At 42.6% G+C, this 26,130-nt stretch overlaps 1 protein-coding gene across 2 annotated transcripts; it reads right to left on the bottom strand.

Annotated features, from left to right (window-relative positions):
* Positions 1-5,496: 5,496 nt before the first annotated feature.
* Positions 5,497-25,545, bottom strand: LOC139557181 (serine/threonine-protein kinase 35-like). Of its 2 annotated transcripts, none has more exons than XM_071371643.1 (3): positions 24,799-25,545; positions 20,009-20,807; positions 5,497-8,859 (listed from the first exon to the last, which is right to left on the bottom strand). In XM_071371643.1, the coding sequence occupies exons 1-2, from the start codon at positions 25,340-25,342 to the stop codon at positions 20,071-20,073; spliced, it is 1,281 nt and encodes a 426-aa protein (XP_071227744.1). In that variant the 5' UTR covers positions 25,343-25,545; the 3' UTR covers positions 5,497-8,859; positions 20,009-20,070. The 2 variants fall into 2 exon arrangements, with proteins under 2 accessions (XP_071227744.1, XP_071227745.1); XM_071371644.1 differs by lacking the exon at positions 5,497-8,859 and adding an exon at positions 14,683-15,793.
* Positions 25,546-26,130: the final 585 nt, after the last annotated feature.

Genomic DNA, 26,130 nt, shown 5'->3' with positions numbered 1-26,130 from the left:
CAGCCCGAAACAGTGGATTTCTACTGGTGTGGGTGTTTAAATGTACACGTGTTGTTGCCTTTCTGAACTTCCATGTCTTTAAACCACATTCTGGAACAGTGTTTGGATGGAAAACATGTGGCATTAAATATTACATTAGCTTTATCTTTAGAGCTCAGTGAGGTGGAATAAAAGATTAATGGATGTCTCACTCAACTAATTGAAACTGTTTCCTGATGATAATGCATATTTTTACATAAAAGGGAGCATTGTGCTTAATGCTTTTATCTGTCCTCAGAAAGTTGCATGTGATCATGTGATACGTGGCTATGTGATACGTTACTAAGTGGAATGCAGGTGTTACAGATTTTAGAGAGATAGTTGAGCAAGTTATGTGCTGATGCATGAAAAAGCCACCACTGTCCGTCTATCTGTGTTTGGGTGCATAACTGTGTACTGCAGGAGGTTGGTGGCACGCTAATTGGGGAGGACAGGCTCTTAGTAATGGCTGGAATGGAATTGATGGAATCGAACTCAAACACATAGATTCCATGTGTGTGATACCATTCCATTTACTCCATTCCAGCCATTATTATGATCCATCCTCCCCTCTGCAGCCTTCTGTGGTGGGTACCGTGCATGTGTCAGTCTACAGTACATTCTGTCCTAACCATGATTTCCTGTCAAAGGCTTTCATGGCACGTGCCACTTTCAGACTACAGAAGTCTCCTTGTCCTCAGTCTCTCTTACAAAACCTTTTTCAATTTCCACTCATCTGGGTCACGGGAGGCTGTAGAACAATGCTGGTGCTATTGACTCCCTGCCCATGTCTCGACATGTTACTGATACTCTAATGGCACAAGTGCCAGTGCCTTATCGCACAACAGCCCTTGCCCTTGAATACTACACAAGTGGTTCCACAGTGGAATATTGCAATCAAGAGGCAGATAAAGGGCCACCTTCTTAGGGGTGAATCCTAACCTTCACTTAAGTAACATTTTCTCTTAGTCATGCATTGATGTCAATGGGAGAGTAAGCTAAAATTTGACTTAATTGGAAGTAGGGATTTTCCCCTTAGGCCTTTACTGGTACACTAAACTCCCCTGTCTACAAACGAAATCAGGGATCAGCTCTTGGCCCAATCAGTTATTAGTCAAAAGTTGCCATATTGTGATGACTCATAAAACCTCTAAAACCCTTTTGATTGGCAAGACAGTGACAGGTGTTCTGTGACTTTTAGAACAGTGCAGTGTATCCTCTGTCAGGTGGCTGTACTGCAAGTTACATAACCTCATCTAATGTGCTTCTCCTGCAAGGTAGTTCACATGTGAGAACATATTTGGCTACAGCCCCAGCCAGTGTGAACGTGAAACGCCCTACTCTGCTTACATTACCTGGAGGTGAGTTATTGAGAAGTGAGAGACTGGTCTGACTGTATGTACGGCCTGTGTGTAGCCCATAAGAAATCATACGATGTGTAACCAATGTGTGCAGTGTGTGGATGTGGTCCGTGTGTGTGTGCGCGTGTGTGTATGTGTGTGTTATGCAAGCATATAAGTGTCTTTGTTTCCATGATGTGGGTCGATGCGTGTCTACATTTACAAAACATTAAGAACACCTGCTCTTTCCATGACAGACTGACCAGGTGAAAGCTATAATCCCTTATTGATATCACTTGTTAAATCCACTTCAATCAGTGTAGATGAGACAATTAAGACAGGGATTGTGTGTGTGTGCCATTCAGAGGGTGAATGGGCAAGACAAAATATCTATTAAGTGCCTTTGACTGGGATATGGTAGTCGGTAGGTGCCAGGATCACCGGTTTGTGTCAAGAAATGCAACGCTGCTGGGCTTTTCACGCTCAACAGTTTCCCGTGTGTATCAAAAGTGGTCCACCACCAAAACAACATCCAGCCTAGTTCACACAACCGTTGGAAGCCTTGTAGTCAACATGGGCCAACATCCCTTTGGAATGTTTTCGACACCTTGTAGAGTCCATGCCCCGACGCACTGAAGCTGTTCTGAGGGAAGGGGGGGAGGTGTGTGTATGTCCGTATGTCTATACATGCGTTTGTGTTTGCATTCCTATTGCGAGGAGGGGTGTGTGTGTGTGTAGGGGGTATTCAACTACGTGTCACCGGCACCACTGCGACCCAGACAACCCCCTCAGCTGTCCCACAACTGCTTTTCCAACGTCGCTCACTCTCCCTTTCTTTCTTTCTTGCTTTGCCTCTGCAGCTCCATGGGCATAACAACACCCACTCCCCGCCTGGCCCCACCTTACTCTCCTGTTCAAATATGGTTACTTATCTCCAGCACTCTCTCACCCTCCCAACCTATAGCCCATGTTAAAGTACACGCTGTACCCTGGCACGTTCCTCTGTTAAAGGCCGCCCTTCTGTTCTATAGGCGACGCTAGCTTCGTGTTGTTTTCTCCCAGCTGTGCACAGTCCAATACCAAATGTGTTGGACTGGAGAATCGGAGTCTTGAGTGATCAGATAATGTGAAAGTAGGCTGCAATGCATGTATTTGTCATGCTTTTAAATATATATATATATATATTTTTTTTACATATGCCGTATATAGGTGACACATAGGGAAAGAAACTAATGCACCTGGTGAAGACATGCAAAACTGTGACACACAACTCCAGATGTCTGTGACTTCACTGTGGTCCAAACTGCAGTTGGTTTGTGACCACAATATTTATTTAATGTTGTACTCTTAGAAAGGCGTTAGATTAGGTAGCAGAACTTGAACAGGACAAAATGAACAGCAGCAGCTGTCTACATGATTCTAAAATGCCATTCCATATTGAACATGAATTAAGAATCCCCCCCAAAAAACTTTTAGCCCGTTGAAATGTAATCTTTATGTTTTCTAGGAAATTGTAATAAGACCACAATTGAAAGATAAAATAGAATATGATTAGAATAATTATGCTATGTGTACCACCATATCAATTGTAAAAACTCTAAATAATATTTTTGGAACTGTGTGATATTTATTGTAATACTAACAGACACTGCCCCATATAACACAACATTGTAGTCTGTAATATCCCTGACAGTGTCCCAGTTAGCATCAAGCAATTGGCAGGTGGCCCTCCAAAGTGATAACGGCGCACCGTCAGTAACCTTGTACAGAGGCCTTACTGGTGGGCCGCCAGCTTTAGTGTGCAAATTAACCCATCAGAGATGCAAATCAACCCATAAGCAGCAAACTGCTCACCCGCTGGTGTTAAGCCTTGATAGCAGACTGCTTATGGAAGACGTATCACAGCAAGCAGCACTTTTTTTTGTTGCTTGCTGGGGTATTGGGTGCTTTTGGACACTACGCTTGCTTGCTGGTATCCCTACTGGGTCATTACCTCCTATGTCAGAGCTGCCCTTCTCTGAACATCACCCCCCCCCCTGCCCATTTCAACTTCCCCTCCCTCACTCCTCTTTAGCTCTATTTAGCCCACACCGCCCCGCTTCGCCTCCCAAACCTCCCCTCACCGCTCCATATACTCTCAGTACATTGTGTACCCAGCTGAACATGGGAACATGAGGCAGCTACACATTGTCTGCAGAGCGTGTGCGCTCCTGTGTCTTTCACATACAGTATTAGAGACAGGGCGGGGCATTTAACATGTTCTGGTCTGATAGTGTGATGACAGCACTCTGTACGTATGGGGCCAATAAGGGGTACTCTGCAGGGTTCCCCAATACCCCACGTTCCTCTTCTATTGGAAAGAAATACAGGTCAGTCAGACAATAAGAGAGGAGAGACCGGGGGCAAAGTTCCTCTGGATGGCTTTCACTGAGTTTTGTTTTGGACCCTGACGGGGGGCGGGGGATGCTGGAAGTGGCTATTATCGAAGATAGAGATGGTTTGGATAATAGCTTCAATTGTGATGAATGACAACTCTAATTCTTCCTTTCTCTCTGTCAGCTTTCTAATAAAGATCAATTATCCTCATCTTATCATTAGCATACCCATGCAGGATTATCCTCATTTTATCATTAGCATACACATGCAAGATTATCCTCATATTATCATTAGCATACACATGCAGGGGTAATATGGGCAAAATCTTTGTAATAATTGGTTAGAACCAGCTCAAGACTGGATGACAATGAAGACGTTACCCGTCACTGTGAATTTATTTTGGTTCAAGGAGCATTGTGAACGGACATGGCCCTTGGCTGTTCCTAGACATAAATGTAGCTAAATGGCGCAGCTGTAAATATTGAGCTAAGCAATAGTCAAGAAGTCACATAATCTATCCCTACTGGAGACATCTCAGGTCAAAATGAGCCAAGTTTGTCACCATGCCTCAACACGACTGTATGTTTATCATTTGGAGCTCTGCTTTACTGCAGCTTGGCTCCTCAATAAAGGTAGTCTCTGTGGTCTTTAAAATGACTATATAAAAGTTATTTTTGAAAGTGGTTTATTAGTTTTCATTTTCAGGGATCCACCTCAATGAACAATATATGAAGCGTATAAAACACCCAGTTATATAATACCAGTACAAACAGTCATGTCATTTTTGAGGAATACAATGGTGAGAGACAGGGTAATGTGTTGAGCTCGTTAAAACCATAGTATTGCAACGAAGACACAGAACCTGCGGGTTACCACTGGATTTCTGAAAAGCTACTAACGGAGATTACACGGAAAACCCGAGCCACAAAAAAAACCTGGTTGCAACGAAAAACTGTAGAATAAAACTAGCAGACCATCTGAACTAAATCAAAACAGGAAAAAGATGCATGGAAGACTGACATCTTACAACCGAAATAAAATGATCCGACTGGAAATGTAGCCTACGCCAACTACGATAATTTAGATAGCACATTTATTTACAGACAAATAGAGCACAGGAGGCTGCTGAGAGGATGACGGCTCACAATAGCGGCTGGAATGGAGTGAATGGAATCAATGTTCAAAACCATTCCATTTATTCTGTTCCAGCCATTACTATGAGCCGTCCTCCGCTCAGCAGCCCCCTGTGCTGTATATTTAGTGGAAGCCCAAATGGACTAAGTTGTTTCCCACAGCAGTCTCCCACACCTTTGGATCAGAGCGGCTGTTTGCCCTACAGTGAATGGGTGGTAGCACTAAAACAGATATACAGGAATCCCAGTCTGCTGCAGATCAGTTGCAATCAGATGACCACCAGACAGTAGGGGGCTGGTTGACAGACAGACATAACACAGCCTAGTCTGAGAAGTTGACGACTATAAATTAGAATAAATTACATTTGTAAAGACTAGGACCAAAATGGTCATACATTCTTAAATGTGGGAGTATAATTTGTTATAATGCAATCTGTCTATTCTAGTTGTGCCATGCACTTGGTGGTTAGATGCTATAGGTGGTTCAACCAGTTCATAAAGGATTAGACTGCTAGCAGAGGTTTGTTTGAGCCCAATGTATATTGGACAATTAATGATAAAATGCAGTTTTTGGCATGTGTAATGAAAGATTTGGTCTGATGATTTGGTCCTAATAAAAAAAAGAAGACTTATTTTTTATAATTTATTTCAAGAGAAACTGAAGTTGTCAAACATTTACAGCAATAACAAAAAAAAGATGCTTTACTAAAAACATCTAATGGCTCAAGTTAGCTTCTTGAACAAAAAGTTCATAGTTTACATGATGCGTACTGTATACACACTTTGACATAGGTGCTGAAAGAAGTAGTAGTTCAGGAGAGCAAACAGAACACAACAAATGGTTTGGTTCCTTGTACAGTGAAAGAAGGTTGCATAGAGGAGTGGGTTGGTTTTTAAGCATAATCATTACCGTAGCTGTATGACTAGTGCTCCCCTTAAACCATGGCAATACACATGTAACCTACACACAAAGTCTTCACTACTCCCAACAAGATACAACATTATGTATGAACAATAGGTGGCGGAAAGAGCTTCAGTTCCCTTATCATATACAGTATATTTCAACGTAAAACATGAATGCAGAGTAGTCATGCAACAGTAGACGTTGCCATGACGTTAAAGGGAGTGCTCACTTACTTGTTAACACCGAAAGAGGTCAGAGGTTTTCCAGGTAACAAACTGGTCTCTTAAGTAAAGCTAAGTGTCACTGGGTGTACAGTCTAACATTAAAATAGAGGTATCTGAGAAAGAGGTGTGTTAATCTGAGATTATCTGAAAAAAAAAAAAAAAAAAAATATTTAAAAAATAAAAAGGCAAAAGCTAAGTGTTATCTGCAGCGAAGCTTGAAGGTAAAGTATTCAAAATCTCAAACGGCGATCAGAGTAGCTAACGGTAGCGGAGAAAATAGAAAAAACACATCTAAAAGCGTCTTAGAGGAGTTTGACCGTTGAGGTTAAAGAAAAACTGACTCGAGTCTAAACCGATCACAATGAAAGAAATGGCCCTCTAAAAATGCAAATGAAACAGGTCTAGACCGAAACCAGTTTAAAAGTAATCTAGTGAGACGGTCTAGTGAAAGACAACGGTCAGAGAAGGAGGAGACTGAGGTAGGACCAGACTATCAAAAACAGATTGAGTGTTTGTCAATAGCCGTAAACGAAAGAAATAAAAAGGGAAACTAGACTAGACTAATAAAAAAGGAAAGAATGGGTTGCCTTGACACAAGATACGGTCCCAACTGAATCCTGGAAACATGTCTATGAATCAATCGTCAACTACCGTGCTCACTTAAAATAAAAGCGAATAGATAACAGGGAACATGCCCAATATGCTGTGGTTCAACTGTTTGTTGGTTGGTGCTTGCTGAAGTCCACATTCTGCAATCCAGGATTAGCTTTTTGGAAAGATCCAGCCCTGGTTTAGACTGTCAACCATTACGTGAACGGGTATTGTCACTCGGACTTACTAAAATACTAGGAAGTCAGAAACATTGCAAAAAGACACTTCACAATCTAGAAGGTAGTCTCTTAAATGGTAGTGTTTGAAAAACGACGACGATGACTATGCGTTTTTGTGTGTGTACAATAGTATCTGTCCATTCAACTGTTATTCCCACACACATCTTGTTTATAGTGAAGTGACACGACTAAAAACGGCTCTATGGTGAACGAGGAAACTGATTTTTTTAACAACTTTTTAAGTCGTGGTGCTACTTGGGGGAATTATTACCAATGCCAAACAATCCTAAACTGAAGAACCTCCAACAGATATTCAAAAACCATTCAATTACAAAGATCAGAGGTTATTGATCACAACTGTCCTTTTGATCCCATTCCATAGCATTATTTACATGTTATCAGCAAATGTTATGGTAACAAAATCCAAAGTCAAAGAAGTAAATGAGAGTTTAAAAGGAATTTCGAAGCACTCAGTTGCCTGCTTTGCCCTTAATTGGCACTAGGCTTAAAGTGAGTCGAAAATCCCTTTTGGTGAGGGTCCTGAATCTTCATACACAAACCTCACATTGAAACCATAACATGCTCACAGTAGCCAACAGTTACATTTCATTATTAATTTCTGTATAAAAAAAAAAAGACACTGTCAATGTCAAGTTAATGGTGAGTGACATACAATAACTTAAGACTTTTCATCGCACTTACTAGCTAATCAGTAAATTTTTCGGTCTGAAATTAACATGATTCCGTTTCATACCAAATATTTGGGATATATAACATAATCAATTTATATTTAGCCCAATATTAAATTGTGACATCAGTGTCCACAACTCTAGTACAATTTGGTTTACGCAATAGGTAATTCCCCTAAAACCATTTTATGATCTTATATAGGGAGATGGCACCGTTTGGCTTCAAATGCACGACATAACAATATTATCATATTATATAGGCCTGCTACCAAGGGAAAATGATATACTGCATGTAAAAAAAAAAAAAACATCAAACTACTTGGGAATCAAATTGGTTACCCCTCCATTTGATGAAAGTCTAATAAGGCACAAGGGTGTAGAGGGAGGGGAACAGGGGTGTTGATGATGCTGCTTGGTTGATACTAGTGCAATGTGTCCACATTGAGGACGGGGGACATGGGGCGCTGTGTACTGAACTACCCAATATAACCCACCTTTCTAAATTGTCTATAAATGAAGTTGTATTGAACTGAATTCACATTTCCAATTCACAGTATACAAGTCCCTTCTTCTACATCATTAGCGTCGGTCGTTTTAGGAATACTTTGTAAAACTCTGGTATAGAGGGTACACAGTGCAACATGTTATCCTCTCCGGTATATACATGAACGATTATCCATCCATACTAGCCTGTGGCCCCATCCAACACACGTCAACATCGGAGAAGAAGGAAGAATCAGTACATGTCCGAACCAATTCAAATAAAAAAACAACATTGAGAAAAATGTATTTTGAAGACCAGCTCATCAAATAACAAATCATTATTACTCCTTGTGGCCATTAAGATAAGATATACTTTATTAGTCCCTACAGGATGGACATTTTATCTAACCCCCCAGATATACACACACACATCCACACATTAGGTTGGAGAAGTAGGTGGCACCTGCTGGTTCACTCCCGCCATATTTTTGCCCTCTTCAGCAGTGGGATTCGAACCGGCAACCCTCCAGATGCTGGCCTGCTTCTCCAACCTCAAGGCTACTGCCGCCCCCATTCCAAACCAGGTGTGCCAAGGACGACGGCATACCTGACCGTCGTCCATTGGTGAATGTCTTTCTGCTTTAAAAAAATAAAAGGTGCGGTGGGGGAAGGGGAGAGGACCTGACTTCTCATATGACTTATTGCATAGCTTTCCCGATAAAGGTGTCCTGATTTTAGAAGCGCTGACCGCAAACCCTCCATTCTTTCACATTTAGGAGCAATTGTAGAGGTTTCACAGTTCATAGTCCCTTTTTACACCTCTGTACAGATGTGGAATCCCACCTTCAGTTTGTATACCAATCTGTGGAGAAAGAGAGAAAACAAGATGATTGAATGTTCGTCAATATGAAATACAGGCCATCATAATTCTTTAGGCAGTGCTAATAGTGTACTGTGGAACTCCAGTGCATTTCACTGAACTGTGCATACAAAATGTATAGCCTATAGAAATGTGCCATTATGCAAGGCCATTCAGATGTGCGAGATTGGTGGGATTTAGACCCTGATTGGTTGACACGTCCGAGATTTCCGATAGTGTCATGGTATAAATACCATGACAACCACTCCGAAAAACAAACAAACATTGAAACTATTAATGACGTAACCCAGATCCTTTAGTTTTCGCTTTAATCTCAATGATGCACACTATTAAGTAGTGAAGTACGTGCCATGGATAGGTTGCATAACTCATACCACATGTATGTGCACAAGTGGGCCAGCTGGACTGTTGCATAAAAAGAAACCACTTGACATGAAAAAGGCAAACTGCTCAAATGTCATTTAAAAAAAATGACAACAATGAAAATGATATTGATATATTGATGATTTTTACAAGTTTAAAAAATAGCTTCTTTACAGTGGTCTCCACTGAGGCTGTAAAAAGTCTGCACAACCCCATAAATCTCCCCCCCATGCAGCAACCACTGCAGCACTTTGTTCCATGAGCAAAAGGGCCCCTTTCCTTCACTAACTGCTTGCAGCACTCTCAGCTGCTGTAACGGCCCTGCGGCAGCTGACACTGTCAGGCTAAAAGCCAGCCATTATGGATTGCTCTTAAGCCCAGGGGGATCGATCGATGGTGGTAGCCGACTTAACAAGCCTGCACATGAATGGGAGGTGGAGGAGGAAGACTGTGCCAGGGTCACTTTATTAGGGCAAGCAAAATAAAATGCTTTCAAATATTTTGTAAGGAAAAATGGAAATGAGCGGTTCTTATTAGAAGAGTCCATGTAGTCCCTTCCTGTTGGTCTGTTAGTGCCTAATGAACACAACCCAGCTAAAGATCCTGTCAAGACTCGTGGGAGGTGGGAGACACCTATTCTGAGCAGAGGGACATTTAAAGTCTGCTGAAACACAACTTTCCCCAATGCCACTAGCATGCAGAGCAATTTCTCAAGCAAGACTTTTGCTAGGACTGTCAGAGTGGTTTGAGCTGGGGGAGGGGAAAACTGAACATTAGCTGTTGGCAAAGAGGTTTGGAACTCTATTTTTGATCTATTAACTAATTTACAGCATGGTGAGGTCACCATTGAAGGCCAAAACTCCACCATTTCAAGCAGTCTTTTCAAACAGTTCTTATACTAAAAGGGTTTCATCATTATTTTCATAGTATTATTTCAAAGATTTTACTGAGTTACAGTTCATATAAGGATATCAGTCAATTTAAATAAATAAATTAGGCCCTAATCTATGGATTTCCCATGACTGGGCAAGGGCGCAGACATGGGTGGGCCTGGCTCCCAGTGGGTGGGCCTGTGAGGGAACAGGACTACCCACTGGGAGCCAGGCCCTCCCCTCTCAGATGATCATGCAGGTGAAGAAGCCGGATGTGGAGGTCCTGGGCTGGCGTGGTTACACGTGATCTGCAGTTGTGAGGCCAGTTGGACGTACTGCCAAATTCTCTAAAACAATGGTGGAGGCGGGTTACGGTAGAGAAATGAACATTCAATTCTCTTGCAACAGCTCTGGTTGACATTCCTGCAGTCAGCATGCCAATTGCACGCTTCCTCAAAACTTGAGACATCTATTGCAATATATTGTGGGACAAAACGGCACATTTTAGAGTGCCTTGTATTGTCCCCAGCACAAGGCGCACTTGTGTAATGATCATTCCGTTTAATCAGCTTCTTGATATGCCTCACCTGTCAGGTGGATGGATTTTCTTGGCAAAGGAGAAATGCACCTTAACAGGGATGTAAACACATTTTTGCACAAAATTGGAGAGAAATAAGCTTTTTGTGTTTTAGGAATATTTCAAGGATCATTTCAGCTCATGAAACCAACAGTTTACATGTTGCATTTATATATAAAACACAGGGAAATCACGTTTTTGACTGCACTGGGCCTTTAAGCTCCTCTTTAGATCTCCAATGTGCCATCCTCTTATACTCAACTAACTATAATCATTTCTGCTCCTGCGTTTTAAAAGGGCTGAAAAGCCTCAGTCCACCCACAACTGCCAGGCAAGTTCTGTAACAGTGAGAGAGTGAGAGAGTGAGTGAGTGCAATTAAAACTAGCAGAGGAGTCTGGTCCTCACCCAAACTCAAAACCAGTTATAACATTCTCTGTACGACCACAACAGCACCACTGAAAACCATTAAAAGCACTTAGGGAAAAGAAAGCAAAATAGAGAAACCGACAAACTTATGCAACGCAACTTACGCAATGCCCAAGCTCACACCGAGGTTGGCTGTGTCTGCCTGTTTGTTTTCAGGTTTGGGAGGAATTCACCGTCCAGCCTCAGGTAATTCACCCATCTTGAAGTGATTAGATATCAACGGGGGTGAGTATTTGTGGGATAGTGGTGATTCATGGTTTCGGTCAGGGTTGGCAAACGTGTGTGGATCTTTGAGACACTAAGTGAAGCTATAGCAGCAGTAAGACTTATCTAAAAATCTGAGTTCATCACTAAAAATATCCCTGAGAGCAAGCTCCTAACTGCTTTTTGCAACAACACCAGCTGATCACGCCCATCTTATCAATAAATGAGAGTTTAAAAAGGGTCCAAGCAGAAGACCAAACTGAGGCTCAGCAGAACAATGCTCAAAAGACACACTGTATAGCCTACTCCAGTGTGCCTGACAAAAGAAAGTGATTGAAACCAAACACCGCACCAAACCGCACAGATATGGTTGACTCACAACTGTACACGCCAATGCAGAACCCCAGCACTGCCAGTCAGTAACACAGGCAGTGGAAGGCAGGGTGAAACGAGACCGAGGGGTGCATACAGCAAACAAAGTTCAAAACACCCCGGTTACATAACTATGCAAAAACGCTCTCGTTCTTGGACACCCGCCCTCCACTCCCCCCAAAATCATATATAAAAAGTGTCCCCCTGCTGGCATTTCTCAATCAACTCGAATATCGTGTTTAGCTTTCACTGACGTCAGTCACCCCCCCCAACCAGTTTCCATGACAACAAGCATCTATACATACGGTGAGACACACCCACAGAACACATTGAGTACATGCTGTACCATACAGCCAAACCACTTTCTAAACAACACCATTTCCATAGAGACTCATAGTAGAGAGAGAGAGAGAGCGACTTCCAAGTTTGAACATGCGTTCTTCTGCTCACCTAAAGTGTACCGTGTGCCCTAGGATAGGGTTGAACTAGACCCAGTTTGGAACCTATACACTGTACATAGAAAGGCTTGCGTAAGGCACCACAGTCAATGTTCCCTGTTGATGTTACTCAAGTGCAGGGCACTCGAAATCCCTCAGTTCATACAAAATCATCTCAATAAAAAAAGATGGCCAACAAAACACAGATGCTGAAAATAAAACACAACCTCCGTTTAAGTAAAGGCGGGGGGAAACTAAAGCGCATTGGCCTGGTTTATCTGGGTAGAGGCACACAGATACACAGGCTGGCAGGCAGAGGACAAAATGTTCCAAACGTGAGCCTCAGTAAACCCTTGCATAGAAGGAGCTAACAGTAACTAACCATGGACCGCTCTGAGAGTGCGCAAGTGTGTGTGTGTGTGTGTGTGTGTGTGTGTGTGTGTGTGTGTGTGTATGTGTGTGTGAGAGAGACGGTGGACGACAACAACAGCGATGGAGGATGCCCACGGCAGTGGTGGTGGTACTGGACAGAGAAGATGTCACTTTCAGTTCAGCCTGATCCTTGCGCACTGAAAGGATTTGTATTTAACACAGGTTTAAAACCCCACCACCTCACTGTAAGCCCCCGATAACCCCCTCAACCTACCATATTCACCCCCTCCACCCGCTCTGTGTTCTCAAGATCTAATCCCCCCCTGTGTGACAGATGATGGATTCTCCCATCAGACAGGGTACCAGGGGTGGGTTACATAACAGGCATAACGGCTATCCCTGCATTCTGCAGGAGAAAATGAGGCCACTCCACACCGGTCGAGAGACACGCAACACTACGCAGCTAGGCGATATGGCCTAAAAAAAACATATCTTGATTCTTTTCAAATTTATAGGTGGATAATGATATGATATATATCTCTCTTTATATACAGTGGGGAGAACAAGTATTTGATACACTGACAATTTTGCAGGTTTTCCTACTTACAAAGCATGTAGAGGTCTGTAATTTTTATCATAGGTACACTTCAACTGTGAGAGAAGGAATCTAAAACAAAAATCCAGAAAATCACATTGTATGATTTTTAAGTAATTAATTTGCATTTTATTGCATGACATAAGTATTTGATACATCAGAAAAGCAGAACTGAATATTTGGTACAGAAACCTTAGTTTGCAATTACAGAGATCATACGTTTCCTGTAGTTCTTGACCAGGTTTGCACACACTGCAGCAGGGATTTTGGCCCACTCCTCCATACAGACCTTCTCCAGATCCGTCAGGTTTCGGGGCTGTCGCTGGGCAATACGGACTTTCGGCTCCCTCCAAAGATTTTCTATTGGGTTCAGGTCTGGAGACTGGCTAGGCCACTCCAGGACCTTGAGATGCTTCTTACGGAGCCACTCCTTAGTTGCCCTGGCTGTGTGTTTCGGGTCGTTGTCATGCAGGAAGACCCAGCCACGACCCATCTTCAATGCTCTTACTGAGGGAAGGAGGTTGTTGGTCAAGATCTCGCGATACATGGCCCCATCCATCCTCCCCTCAATACGGTGCAGTCGTCCTGTCCCCTTTGCAGAAAAGCATCCCCAAAGAATGATGTTTCCACCTCCATGCTTCACGGTTGGGATGGTGTTCTTGGGGTTGTACTCATCCTTCTATTCCTCCAAACACGGCGAGTGGAGTTTAGAGCAAAAAGCTCTATTTTTGTCTCATCAGACCACATGACCTTCTCCCATTCCTCCTCTGGATCATCCAGATGGTCATTGGCAAACTTCAGACGGGCCTGGACATGCGCTGGCTTGAGCAGGGGGACCTTGCGTGCGCTGCAGGATTTTAATCCATGACGGCGTAGTGTGTTACTAATGGTTTTCTTTGAGACTGTGGTCCCAGCTCTCTTCAGGTCATTGACCAGGTCCTGCCGTGTAGTTCTGGGCTGATCCCTCACATTCCTCATGATCATTGATGCCCCACGAGGTGAGATCTTGCATGGAGCCCCAGACCGAGGGTGATTGACCGTCATCTTGAACTTCTTCCATTTTCTAATAATTGTGCCAACAGTTGTTGCCTTCTCACCAAGCTGCTTGGCTATTGTCCTGTAGCCCATCCCAGCCTTGTACAGGTCTACAATTTATCCCTGATGTCCTTACACAGCTCTCTGGTCTTGGCCATTGTGGAGAGGTTGGAGTCTGTTTGATTGAGTGTGTGGACAGGTGTCTTTTATACAGGTAACGAGTTCAAACAGGTGCAGTTAATACAGGTAATGAGTGGAGAACAGGAGGGCTTCTTAAAGAAAAACTAACAGGTCTGTGAGAGCCGGAATTCTTACTGGTTGGTAGGTGATCAAATACTTATGTCATGCAATAAAATGCAAATTAATTACTTAAAAATCATACAATGTGATTTTCTGGATTTTTGTTTTAGATTCCGTCTCTCACAGTTGAAGTGTACCTATGATAAAAATGACAGACCTCTACATGCTTTGTAAGTAGGAAAACCTGCAAAATCGGCAGTGTATCAAATACTTGTTCTCCCCACTGTATATATATAGACAGAGAGAGACTTTTTTTTAAATGTTCTCTTAGTAAGCTTTGTTGTACAATTAACGTTCAAATACACTGCATTTCAAACAGTCAGCAATAATCTAATGAATTCAGGGCTTGTGAAGTTATACCTAGGCTAAATATAAGCCTTCCACAACCATAAGACCCACTAATAATTGAATTATTTTATCAAAATAGTTTTTCCTGCTTTTTTGCAATATTCACTGATATGGCTTTCAAGTCAGTCTATGAAAACGCCCTTTTTGTTACAAATTTAACCAGAACAGCTAGTATATCAGTCTTTGGCTAAAATGCTTCTAACAGTAAGTGGTACCGCACAACAATCAATATTCATTGCTACTCCTGTTTTAGTAGTCTGCTCTGCGTGCAATTTGAGAAGCTGAAACATAAAAAGAGGACCAATAGAAAGGGTCACTTCTCTATTACAGTAAAATAAGGTCAATGTCTTTCGTGTCCATATGATTCTGTTGGGCCAAATCAGTGAGGAAGAAGTGATCTCTCATCTTTGATGTGGTGAGTGGCCGGGGTTTGCTGGATGTGTGGAAATGAGAAGGTGCACAGTAACAGCAGGAGTGAAGCAGATGAGACCAAAAAGACAGCATGAGAACAAACATTTTAACAAAACCTTGATTATTGCGCCCAGCCCTACTTCACAGTTAACTCACTGACACTCACAGCTCACTGGGCAGCTGGGAGGGGAGTGGCGAGGGGGAAAAAGGTGAACGGCAGTCTAAAGCATTGGGGATTGGTCAGAGTGCCCCAAAAACTCTGACCATCTGGATTCAAGTTCAGATTGGAACTTCAGTTATCTAAACCATCCAGTCCTCAATCTCATCTACGAGGGATTAGGGTTATTAGGAGGATCCTTCGAGCACAATCTAACACATTCAACAAATTCAATTAAAATGTGCGCTAACGTAGCGTGAGGCTACTGTCTTAATCCACAGAGGCTTTGAGTTGACACGTTTTTGACGAGATTCTTGACAAAATTGTCCCATTCCTCCGAGCTGTCTGCTGCTTGAAGTCTCAGTTGTATCCATGCAACCAAGCAGAGCGCTGCATTCCCGTGGGCCCCGACAGAGATCATTGCGGCGCGATCAGCGGTTTTCATGCTGCGGGCGGGAGAGGGCGGTCAGACAGACAACTTTTTAAGTCCAGCAGATTTTCTAAAAGGTTGTCTTTCTGTTTTTTCTATTGTATTAAAAGCAACTCTGTCGCACTATTCATAAAGGCTAATTCTCGCTGACTATCTGCATTGATCCTGCTTTGTACTAACTCTTCTGACTCATCACATACGCTGCTGCTCATCATCTATCCTGTTGCCTAGTCACTTTACTCCTACCCATACAGAGCCTTCAGAAAGTATTCATACCCCTTAAACTTATTCCAGATTTTGTTGTGTTAAAGCCTGAATTCTAAATGAATTTCTCACCCATCTGCGCACAATACCCCATAATGAAAAAGTGAAAACATGTTTCCAGAAATGTTTGCAAATTTATTGAAAGTTAAATATCTAATTGAAATAAGTATTCACACCCCTTTGCTATGACACTTGAGCTCAGGTGCATCAAATGTCCTTGGATAATCCTTGAGATGTCACTACATCTTCATTGGAGTCCACCTATGTAGCCTAGTGGTTAAAGCGTTGGGCCAGTAACCGGAAGGTTGCTGGATCGAATCCCCGAGCTGACGAGGTAAATATCTGTCATTCTGCCCCTGAGCAAGGCAGTTAACCCACTGTTCCCCGTGTGCCGAAGACAAGGATGTCGATTAAGGCAGCCCCCCGCACCTCTCTGAATCAGACAGGTTGGGTTAAATGCGGAAGACACATTTCAGTTGAATACATTCAGTTGGACAACTGACTAGGTATCTCCCTTTCCTGTTGCCAATTCAATTGTTTGGACATGATTTAGAAAGAAACATACCTGTCTATATAAGGTCCCACAGTTGACAGTGCATGTCAGAGCAGAAACTATACAATGAAGTCCAAGGAACTGTTCAAAGATTTCCAATATTGAATTGTAATGAAGCATATATCTGGGGAAGGGTATAAAAAATGTCTAGAATGTTGAACGTTTTCAACCGCACAGTGGGAAACATTAGGAAATATGGAACTACCCAGACCCTGCCAAGAGCTGGCCGTCCAACCTAAATGAGCAACCGGGCAAGAAGGACCTTGGTCAGGGAATGATCACTCTGGCAGAACTACAAAGCTCCTTGGCTGAAATGGGAGAACCTGCCAGAAGGACAACAGTTTCTAAAGCACTTCACCAATCTGGGATTTATGGAAGAGAGTCCCGACGGAAACCACGCCTGAGAAAAAGGCAAATGACGGCACGCTTGGAGATTGCAAAAAGGCACATGAAAAGACAGGCAAAATATTCTATGGTCTGATGAGAAAATGTTAACTCTTTGGCCTGAATGCAAAGTGCTGTCTGGAGAAAACCAGAGGAAAACCACATTCATACAGGACAATGACCCCAAGCACACAGACAAAACGCCGGAATGGCTTCAGAACAAGAATGTGAAAGTCCTTAAGTGGCCCAGCCAAAGCCCAGACATGAATCACATTGAAAATATGTGGAAAGACTTGAAGATTGCTGCTCACTGCCGCTCCCCATCTAACTTAAGCGCTTGAGAACATCTGCAAGGAAGAATGGAAGAAAATCCCCAAATCCATATGTGCAAAGCAGATACAGACATACCAAAGACTACTGAAAGCTGTAACCACCACCAAAGGTGCATCTACAAAGTAGTTCAATACATTTGCAGAGAATTCTGAAAACATGTGTTCACTTTGTCATTATGGGTTATTGTGTATAGATGGGTGACTTAAAATATATTTAATCCATTTTGAATTCAGTCTGTAACAACAACATTTGGAATAAGTCAAGGGGTATGAATACTTTCTAAAGGAACTGTGTACATATCTAATTAAATTACCTCGTAACCAAGCACATCGACTTGGTACTGTCACCCCTTATCTTTACTCATTGTGTATTTATTCCTTATGTTATTATCTTTCTATTATTTTTCAATGTTTATCTCAGCATTGTTGGGAAGGGCCAGTAAGTAAACATTTCACTGTTAATCTACACCTGTTGTTTACGAAGCATGTGACAAAAAAATAGGATATGATAGGCTCCAACATCTACTAAATATGAATAACATTATTTATTTTACTCCCACTCCTAAACGTATGCAAAACATAGCTCAAGTCAAGTGTCTGCTCTCCTATTCCATTTCTCCCCAACTCTGCTCTCTTCCAAACTATGTCTAGCCTATTGGCTGAAATAGCCCAATAATGAGCACTACCGATAGCCAAAAATAAAATGTCCCATGTGAGAATCTCTGGTATTTTTAACACATTGTTTAGGCTATTTTTGTGCATTTTGATCTTGTCTATATGGTGTAAAATTGCTGGGACAGGGGCTGCCAAGCAAGCTGCGTCACATACGCCTAAAATAACATTTTCAGGACTGTGCTCGGGTTCGGGACCAGCTCTTGTGGGATGAACAAAATCAGTCCAGCACAGACTTAATTAAATCAGCCCATGAAGAATGGAGCATGTGGCTCACCCAGTGTCTGACAGTTACTCTTTAAGGGTTTATCATAGTCCAAAATGTGTACGCTAAGCACAAAAGCAGTGTTGTAGAATATTGGACCATTGGCTTTCAGTTGAGAACTGTGGGGAGGTCCGTGTTCGGGATTATTATCCACCGCGGATGGTGGTCTCAGAGCCTTGTAGCTATGTCACAATGGGAACCCGGACTATTGTGTCTCAGCGTCTGTGGACTATGATTTACACTTTTTGTTCCGTGCTGCATTTCCCCCTGGCAATGAGTGTGCCGAAACCTGGGTTCAAAGTACTTGTTTTCTTTCAAATACTTTGAGTGTGCGCAGGTCAAGTATTCAAAAGAAACGGGTGTCTTACAGCCAACCACAGAGGCACTGGGAGTAGTCTACTTAGTCTCTCCGAAAAACAAGGTGAGGACATCCACGGCCCAAAGACTGACATGGCACAATGTCCTTAGACGCCCTGAAAGTCCAAATGGCTAAGACAACTGGAATTAAGCAGCCTGCCAAGAAATTCCAATAAGTCATGATCAAATGTGATGTGAGTGCACCTGAGAGGTAAGCAAAGGGCATCTGTTACTCAACTTTGCAGAGCACTGATACCATCTCCCATACACACGCAGAGGAGGAGCAGCAGGAAGTGGAGGGCTGGACCGGGTTTGGCTTTGGAAAGCAGACGAGCCCAGCTGATCTGCTCATCTACAGGCAAACATAGTGTTAAACTAAAGGCCCCTGAGGGGATGATCTGTCAGAGCAGGAGAGCGTTATGAAAGAACGAAAAGTGGGCCAGAGAGGGAGGGAGCGATGCAGTTTGGAATGGCACTGGCAACCGCACAGGGTACACTTTGCCCCTCAGGGCAGATAGCATGGTTTTGATTAAAGCCAGAGAGAAAGAAGAAAGAGAAAAAATAAAAAAGAGGGGGAGGGAGGAGCAGTCAGATGAATAAACAGAAAAACTAGTGAGTCGTAAGAGACCGAGCGAGGGATCTCTGGCATGCAGAATTGCTTGTCTGGACTCAGGACCAGCATGTTTGTATTTGAAACAGCAGACTGTGCGTCAAGGCATTACCAGCCTACCAGTTCTCTTGTGTAGCGGCACTGAGTGCGACTGAACAGAGAGGGGAGGCGAAAGCCTCTGCTAAGTCAAGAACAGTTTATCTCAGATTAAAGTCAATGTGGCAGTGAGGAGAATAGCTTTCACTGATTTACATGGGTATTAATACAAGGCTCCCGAGTGGCGCAGCAGTCTATGGCACTGCATCTCAGTGCTAGAGGCGTCACTACAGACCCTGGTTCGATTCCAGGCTGTATCACAACGGGCCGTGATTGGGAGTCTCATAGGGCGGCGCACAATTGGCCCAGCGTTGTCCGGGTTAGGGTTTGGCCGTTATTGTAAATAACATTGTAAATTTGTTCTTAAACTGACTTGCCTAGTTAAATAAAGGTTAAATAAAAATTAAATAAATTAAAAAGAACTGACCCCTACTTAGCAAAGGAATGCGATTCTTGAAAGTTAAGTGGAGGCAGACCAAATACACGAGTGACATACTAACAAATCAGGAGGGCACTGACAGGGCTGCTAAACAGTTGACTGATATAGGATCAATTGACAGTAAAATAGGATCAACATACATTCAAATAGGATCAACTAGGTCACATTTAATAAGGGTCAACTCTTCAGTGAAGCTATATGATGAGTGAGTGAGCAGGTGAAATGTGTGTGTGTCTATGTGAGAAGGAAGATAACCTACCTGGTAAAAGAGCAGTCCCTTCTCTGACTGACCAGGGGTTGGAAAGGGGAACGGGAGGAGTGTCACGCAGCACGCGTGACTTGGTCCACCCGCTCCTCCAGCTGGAAGGCGTCGGGCCGGTCCTGGGGGTTGACCGCCAGCATGTCCTGCAGCAGCTTCTTCACCTCCTCCGACATGGTGCTGCGTGTCTTCTGCGGGATGTGGAGGACCATCTTGGGGTTTCCCAGCAGCGCCTCGCCCACTGGCACGATCTCGCTGCCCTGCCGCACATAGGTGCCTAGCAGCTCGCGCTTCGACTCTGCGTCAATGAAGGTGATCCGCTCCAGCATGGCCCAGATGATAATGCCCAGGGCGAAGATGTCAGCCTTGGCCGTGTAATGGCCCTCCCACACCTCGGGCGCCATGAAGAAGTCCGAGCCGCAAGTCGACGACAGCCAGAACTTGTTCACGTTCTTGTTGTTGCTGCCGTCCCCGCCACCAGCTGTGGGGTGCTCATCGCCATCGTTGCCACCGGCGCCAAAGCCAGCGCAGACCTTGCTGAGGCCGAAGTCGGCCACTTTGAGTACAGGAAAGCCCGACTTCTGGGAGATGAGGATGTTATCGGGCTTGAGGTCGCGGTGCACAATGTTGTTCTTGTGCAGGAAGGCCACGGCGCTGGTCAGCTGACGCATGAAGCTCTTGTTGGTGCGCGGGTCAGGCCGCCGTGACAGGATGTACTGGTTGAGGTCCCCGCCCTCGCAGAACTCCATGACGAACCACAGGTAGCACGGCTCCTCTGGGTAGCCCAGAATCCGCTCACCTGGGGAAAGACAAAACGGCATTAAAAGGGTAGCAAAAACACACACACTTGACAGTGAGAGGCCTCATACACTAGGCTTAATTTATTGTAGCTCAGCAATATTGCGCAGGCCTCGGATACCCGCTTACACCCGCTCACTCCCGCTATGCCTTGAGATGATTCTTGGATGAATTAAAAAGAACAGTGTTCGACTCAGCGTTTTGAGCATACAACAAAGACTGAAGGGAACAAAGCCAATCTGGTGGCAAGCACCATGGTGCTTTTAATCACTAACATTTGTGACAATATGGGATTTCATGTGTGCCATGACAAAAACTTGGAAAAACAACAAATCACAGAGTGATGTAGGCTAATGAATGTGACTAACATGCTTTTTTTTTTTTGACGCGCTGCAAGTCCCGCAGCTCCCATCTCCTCATTGGTTTTTAGGATCATATACCCACGTGGGTGATTGAAAGATGAACTGAGGTCCATACTCCAGTGCAGTTGGTGGTGGTAATGTACCTTAAAGTTGGTTGCCAACCTACATATAAAGTCCGAAAAAGAAGCATGAAGGGTGAGAAATTACTAGAAACTAACTCGGTTTACCCTTTTATCTGTGGATTAATTGTCAGAGTAGAGGACCTCGTGCATTTCAGGTAAAATAACAACCTAGTGTTTATATCCCAGGACAAATTAGCAAACAGCAGCAAGCTAAATTGCCATGAATGTTTCATGCATTTCGACCTGTCCCCAAGTTAATATAGTTGGTTCAGAGTTTGTTTTGATATTTCAACCTGCGTGTCCTGATCACGTCTGGTGTGGATGGACAAAATCAACATGCGTGCGATGGCACGCCTCCGGTCAGCATGTAATGGTCTATGGTTTCCTTCTGGTCCCCATCAACCAGTAGACTAACATTCTCAATGGGCGGCCAATAATAAATGTACTTTAAGCATTATCCCCAACTTGCAACGCGTCCAACATGTTCAGGCAACAGTGGAGGAGAGAAATGCTTGAACCAAAACAAACAATGTCTCGCTAATTTGACCCAGATCTGAGGGAAATGACAGCGTGCTCAACGAGTGCTTCCGATGCTGAGTCATAGGTCAGTCTTTTTATGCTTGCTCATTAGAAGTTAAATCAGGTTAGGTCGGTTTTAAACATTAAAGCGGGTTTAGCAAGAGTAGGCTTCCATCGCATTGAGCGGCTTTCCGCTTTGAAAACACTAACTACGCCCCGCCCGCCTTCCACATCATGTGCAACGATCTCTATTAAAACAAATGGGACTTGTTGCTTAGGCCTAAATAAACTGTCGCGCACTATCTACACACATTAAGATAGGGCTGTGTGCAACAGTGCAATCAGCAATGCACTGATCTTGGCTAGGGTATCTGGGACTGTGTCCAAAGACTACAACTCAATGCAAACACAGGTAATCTGTCTGTGCCCCACAATGTTCAGGCTTAGTCAGCATATTTGAGAGCTGAGGAGGGTGAGTTGAACTAATGCAAGCTATAGGACTACAAATCCCTTCAGACAGTCAAGGCCAAGTCCCTCTAGTGTCGGCAACATGGCGGGGTTGAACCTGGGATTTAAATGGGTATGTAAACAGTACCCCATTAACCCCCTTTATCCTATTTGTTTTTCATCCCTCTACTGCCTTCAACAATGTCACACCCCCAGGATGTGAACAAAGTCTACAGTGGGACAAGGGTAGAGAGAAGTTGGAGAAAAAAATAATAGGTACAAATACCTGTCTCATGAATTGTTTTAAACTACAATGTCAACCATTGTTTTGGTATTGGCTAACGCATTAATTGACTTGCTGATATTGGTAAGGTCCGAATAGGCAACATTTTTAGTTCTGAAAATCTATGGGGAAATTTAAATAAAACTTGTTTCAAAATGTAGTATTTCAGTTTATAAAATGCAGGGAGTAACCTAATTGTGCAAGATACAATACAACAACTAGCTTACTTTATCAACTCAGACAGAAACTTGTTCCAAGATGGCATCAAGTTTATAATTTCCTGCCGGACAAGCCCTGAGCAACACAATGCAGCTTTGTGAGATGGCATTGCAGACAACACTATAGTGCCGTATCCCTGTAGCCTAGCCTACATATAAGACAGTGCTGAATTGTGTTGGCTGAGCACATATTGGCCAACAAGCTTTCATAAATATGATGATCATCCTATGTTCATTAGACTTCAGAACACTATGCTCTCAAATCTGTGCAGAAAGTGGGTTAACCTGACCAATATTGATGATAATGTAAAAAAAAATTGCCCAAAAAATTCTATTGACTTTTAGACTATTTAGCCCAGAGAAGCTCCTTCTGTCTTTAAAAATGATGGCTATTGGCTAAAAAGAAGTCAAGATTAATATTTAATTTGTTGACAAGTGTAATGGCCCGAATGGTGACACTTACATAAGGACATTTCCATGTAAAAGGACCCATGAGCACCAACATGTGAAGTTTATAGGAGCATGTAAAATGAAAGCTAATAGTCATATATATATATATATATATATATATATATATATATATATTTAAAAAATATATATAATTAAGGCATATATACATTTTTCAACCATTTACCATCCTAAAAATTAGGAATACGCAAAGGTTCTGATTTCTGGTCAAACAGATAGAAAAGGGGTCTTAGATAACATCTACCAGAAAAAGTCTTACGGTAATATAAATAACACACAATAATGTTGATGTAAAGAACCCTGCCAACTATTACCTACACATATTTAGTTTTGATAAATGATTTGCCTTCTGTAAGTTCAGGAAACATTGCCTTGTGCTTTGTAATTCTTTAAGATATTTTCTAATTTCTCTCCCTCATGAGGAGGGAGGATCATGACATTTCACAGAAGGTAGACCTACTTACCAATTAGTTACAGTATTTTTACTGATATCATGTTTGTTTTAATAATTAAGTGATAAAAACTCATAATTCTGTTACCAAACTTAGCATCTGCACAGTTCTTTCAGTAAATGTGTTTTTGTAAAATGTTCAGTGGAAATACTTCAAATGTGTCCTTGTCTAGAGAGTTGTATAGTTTGATAAACTTTGATTTCAATGGTTTTTGTTTTGCAACATTTTTAAGTTAAAAAAAAGTCAGCCTAATTTAGTTACCGTGGAATTGCCCATTGCCAACTATAAAATGGGCAGCAAAGGCAGTACAGGGGCTAAAAGCTCTAAACTTTAAGCCTAGAGATTAAAAACAAGATTCAGAAGTATATTTTTCTCAAAATTATAAATAATTAGACTCCTATTTAATTAATATACATTTTACATTTAGGTTAAATAAGCTTGATTAGGAAAAAATACAATTAAGTGGAGAGAATTTAATAATAAGAAATATGAGGAAATAGCATAGGTTAATATCATTAATTGCATCAAATATTGATTGCTTAATTTAAAAATGTATGCAAATTTGCTACCAGGAGAGAGTTAACTGATAGCCAACTAGAACACTGTGTTCTCTCAAGTGCTGGAAATAGCAAACTGCCTATACAACAGTATGGCAGCGTGAACCTATAGGTGGGAAAATCTTTTTACTAAAAACAAATGTATGACACTAAGCAACGTACAATTGATTACGAAATCAATAATGATGGATAAACTATTCTAGATGTTTACATACTGCCCTCCCATCTAACAAGTCTCCTAATAGAAACAATAGGTAACGTGTTACACAATGTTTTCAAAACTTTTGGTTTATTTCCCTTATCCACCTCGTTTTTTTTAATATGTTGATCAGCACTTTTGCAAAATTAGCCTACTTTTAGCAAACAATGGGTAAAACACTGAGCTAGCAGCTAGCTTGTTAACGAAACCATTGTGTTGATTGGCCTGCTCTGTATTGATCACAGATCTAACTAGCAAGCTATCTTATCAATTCAATCGAGTTACTGTCATTAAAAGGGTGACAGGACAACCAAACAGGCAGTGGATTTCGTCAACGTAAACATTAACTAGCTAACGTTAGTTACCTTTTAATGAAGTCTCCACCAACCGCAGGTATTGTTTGGACCTTTTATTTCCATGACTCATTTTCTGGGCCATGCCATTCCTTTGTAGCACACATTCCTCGAGCTGCACCACATTCTCGTGTTTCGTCTCCAGGCTTGCCAAGGCCCAGAATTCGGCCAGAGCGAGTTCCACATTTTCGGGAGCGTTACACTGCAGTTTTTTAACCGCTACCCTTGCCCCAGTCCTCAGAGCAATTGCCTCGAACACTACCCCATAGCTGCCCCTTCCCACCTCCCGCAACAGATTGTATCGTGGTGCCATTACTATAGCATGTTCCAGGTTCTCGTTCTTGGAAAAGTTCATTGAGAAACAGTCCTCCTCCATAGGGACATCGATGTCTTCGTTGTTGTTCCCTACCACCAGCGCCCTCAAGACTTTGACCACCTCTTGTTTTACCTCCCGTTTCGTCTTCATTTTGGCGTTCTGTGCTTCAACCAGCCTTTTGAAAGCCCGCAGACTTCTTGGGGTTCTTATCTTTCGCCTTATCCCGTTGCATATATCCATGACTTCTTTTTAGTTGAAAACAAGTGTTTAGGAAAAATATGTGTATCTTTCATTACTTGAGTCAAACCGAATGCTCAAACTTGTGACGTTTAATTGTATATTAAACGTCAGATAGCCCTCTCTACTTATATGATTCCGCTCTTTGAACAAATTTGATTAATAAACAACTGTACAGCCCCCAATGTACAAACGGAGAGAGGAGGGAGTGGCTTGCTCCGACTTCTTCTTCTATTATATCATGGCGGTCGGCAAACAATAGTTTGAGTGCATGCCGCCACTTACTGTGCTGGAATGTATGGTCAATCATGATCTGCCCAATTCTATACTACCATGAAAATACAATTCTAAACCAAATAAATCACTAACTTCCACCACACCCTGCTGCTTTACACAACCTGAGTCGTATTGATAACCTTACCAATAAAAGCAATGAAGTCAACTTTATTCATTATCAAAGTGTCCTTTGACATCGCACACTCATGAGCCCAAGATTTCTGAATGGGCCTCGAAACCCTGCCAGGACCATCAGAAGCACCAGCCCCGACAGTAGGTCCACTTACTACAGGTGCATCCATGTAAGCTCCATCAGTCCGCACTGTAGTTCTACCAATCTGTGTTACGGCCTCTGCATACGATACACCATGACTGATCCTATATCTCTGAGCCTCTCTAGACTCTCCCTGTACCTGGCATCCACCAAATGCTGCATTGTGTTCTCCCCCAGAATTACAGCACTTAACCTTCACATTGCTTCCACATTCACTGTAATCATGAGCCCCTCCACACAT

Source organism: Salvelinus alpinus, chromosome 28 (genome assembly GCF_045679555.1).
Source record: "Salvelinus alpinus chromosome 28, SLU_Salpinus.1, whole genome shotgun sequence".
Taxonomy (NCBI): domain Eukaryota; kingdom Metazoa; phylum Chordata; class Actinopteri; order Salmoniformes; family Salmonidae; genus Salvelinus; species Salvelinus alpinus.
This window is presented reverse-complemented; position numbering and strand designations above follow the sequence as displayed.

Bases quoted from the DNA above. Each gene is read 5' to 3' on its own strand.
- LOC139557181 (XM_071371643.1), bottom strand. From the start codon at position 25,342: ATGGATATATGCAACGGGATAAGGCGAAAGATAAGAACCCCAAGAAGT. The intron at 20,808-24,798 runs GTAACTAACGTT...GTCTTTCCCCAG, and splicing joins GGTGGAGACTTCATTAAAAG to GTGAGCGGATTCTGGGCTAC.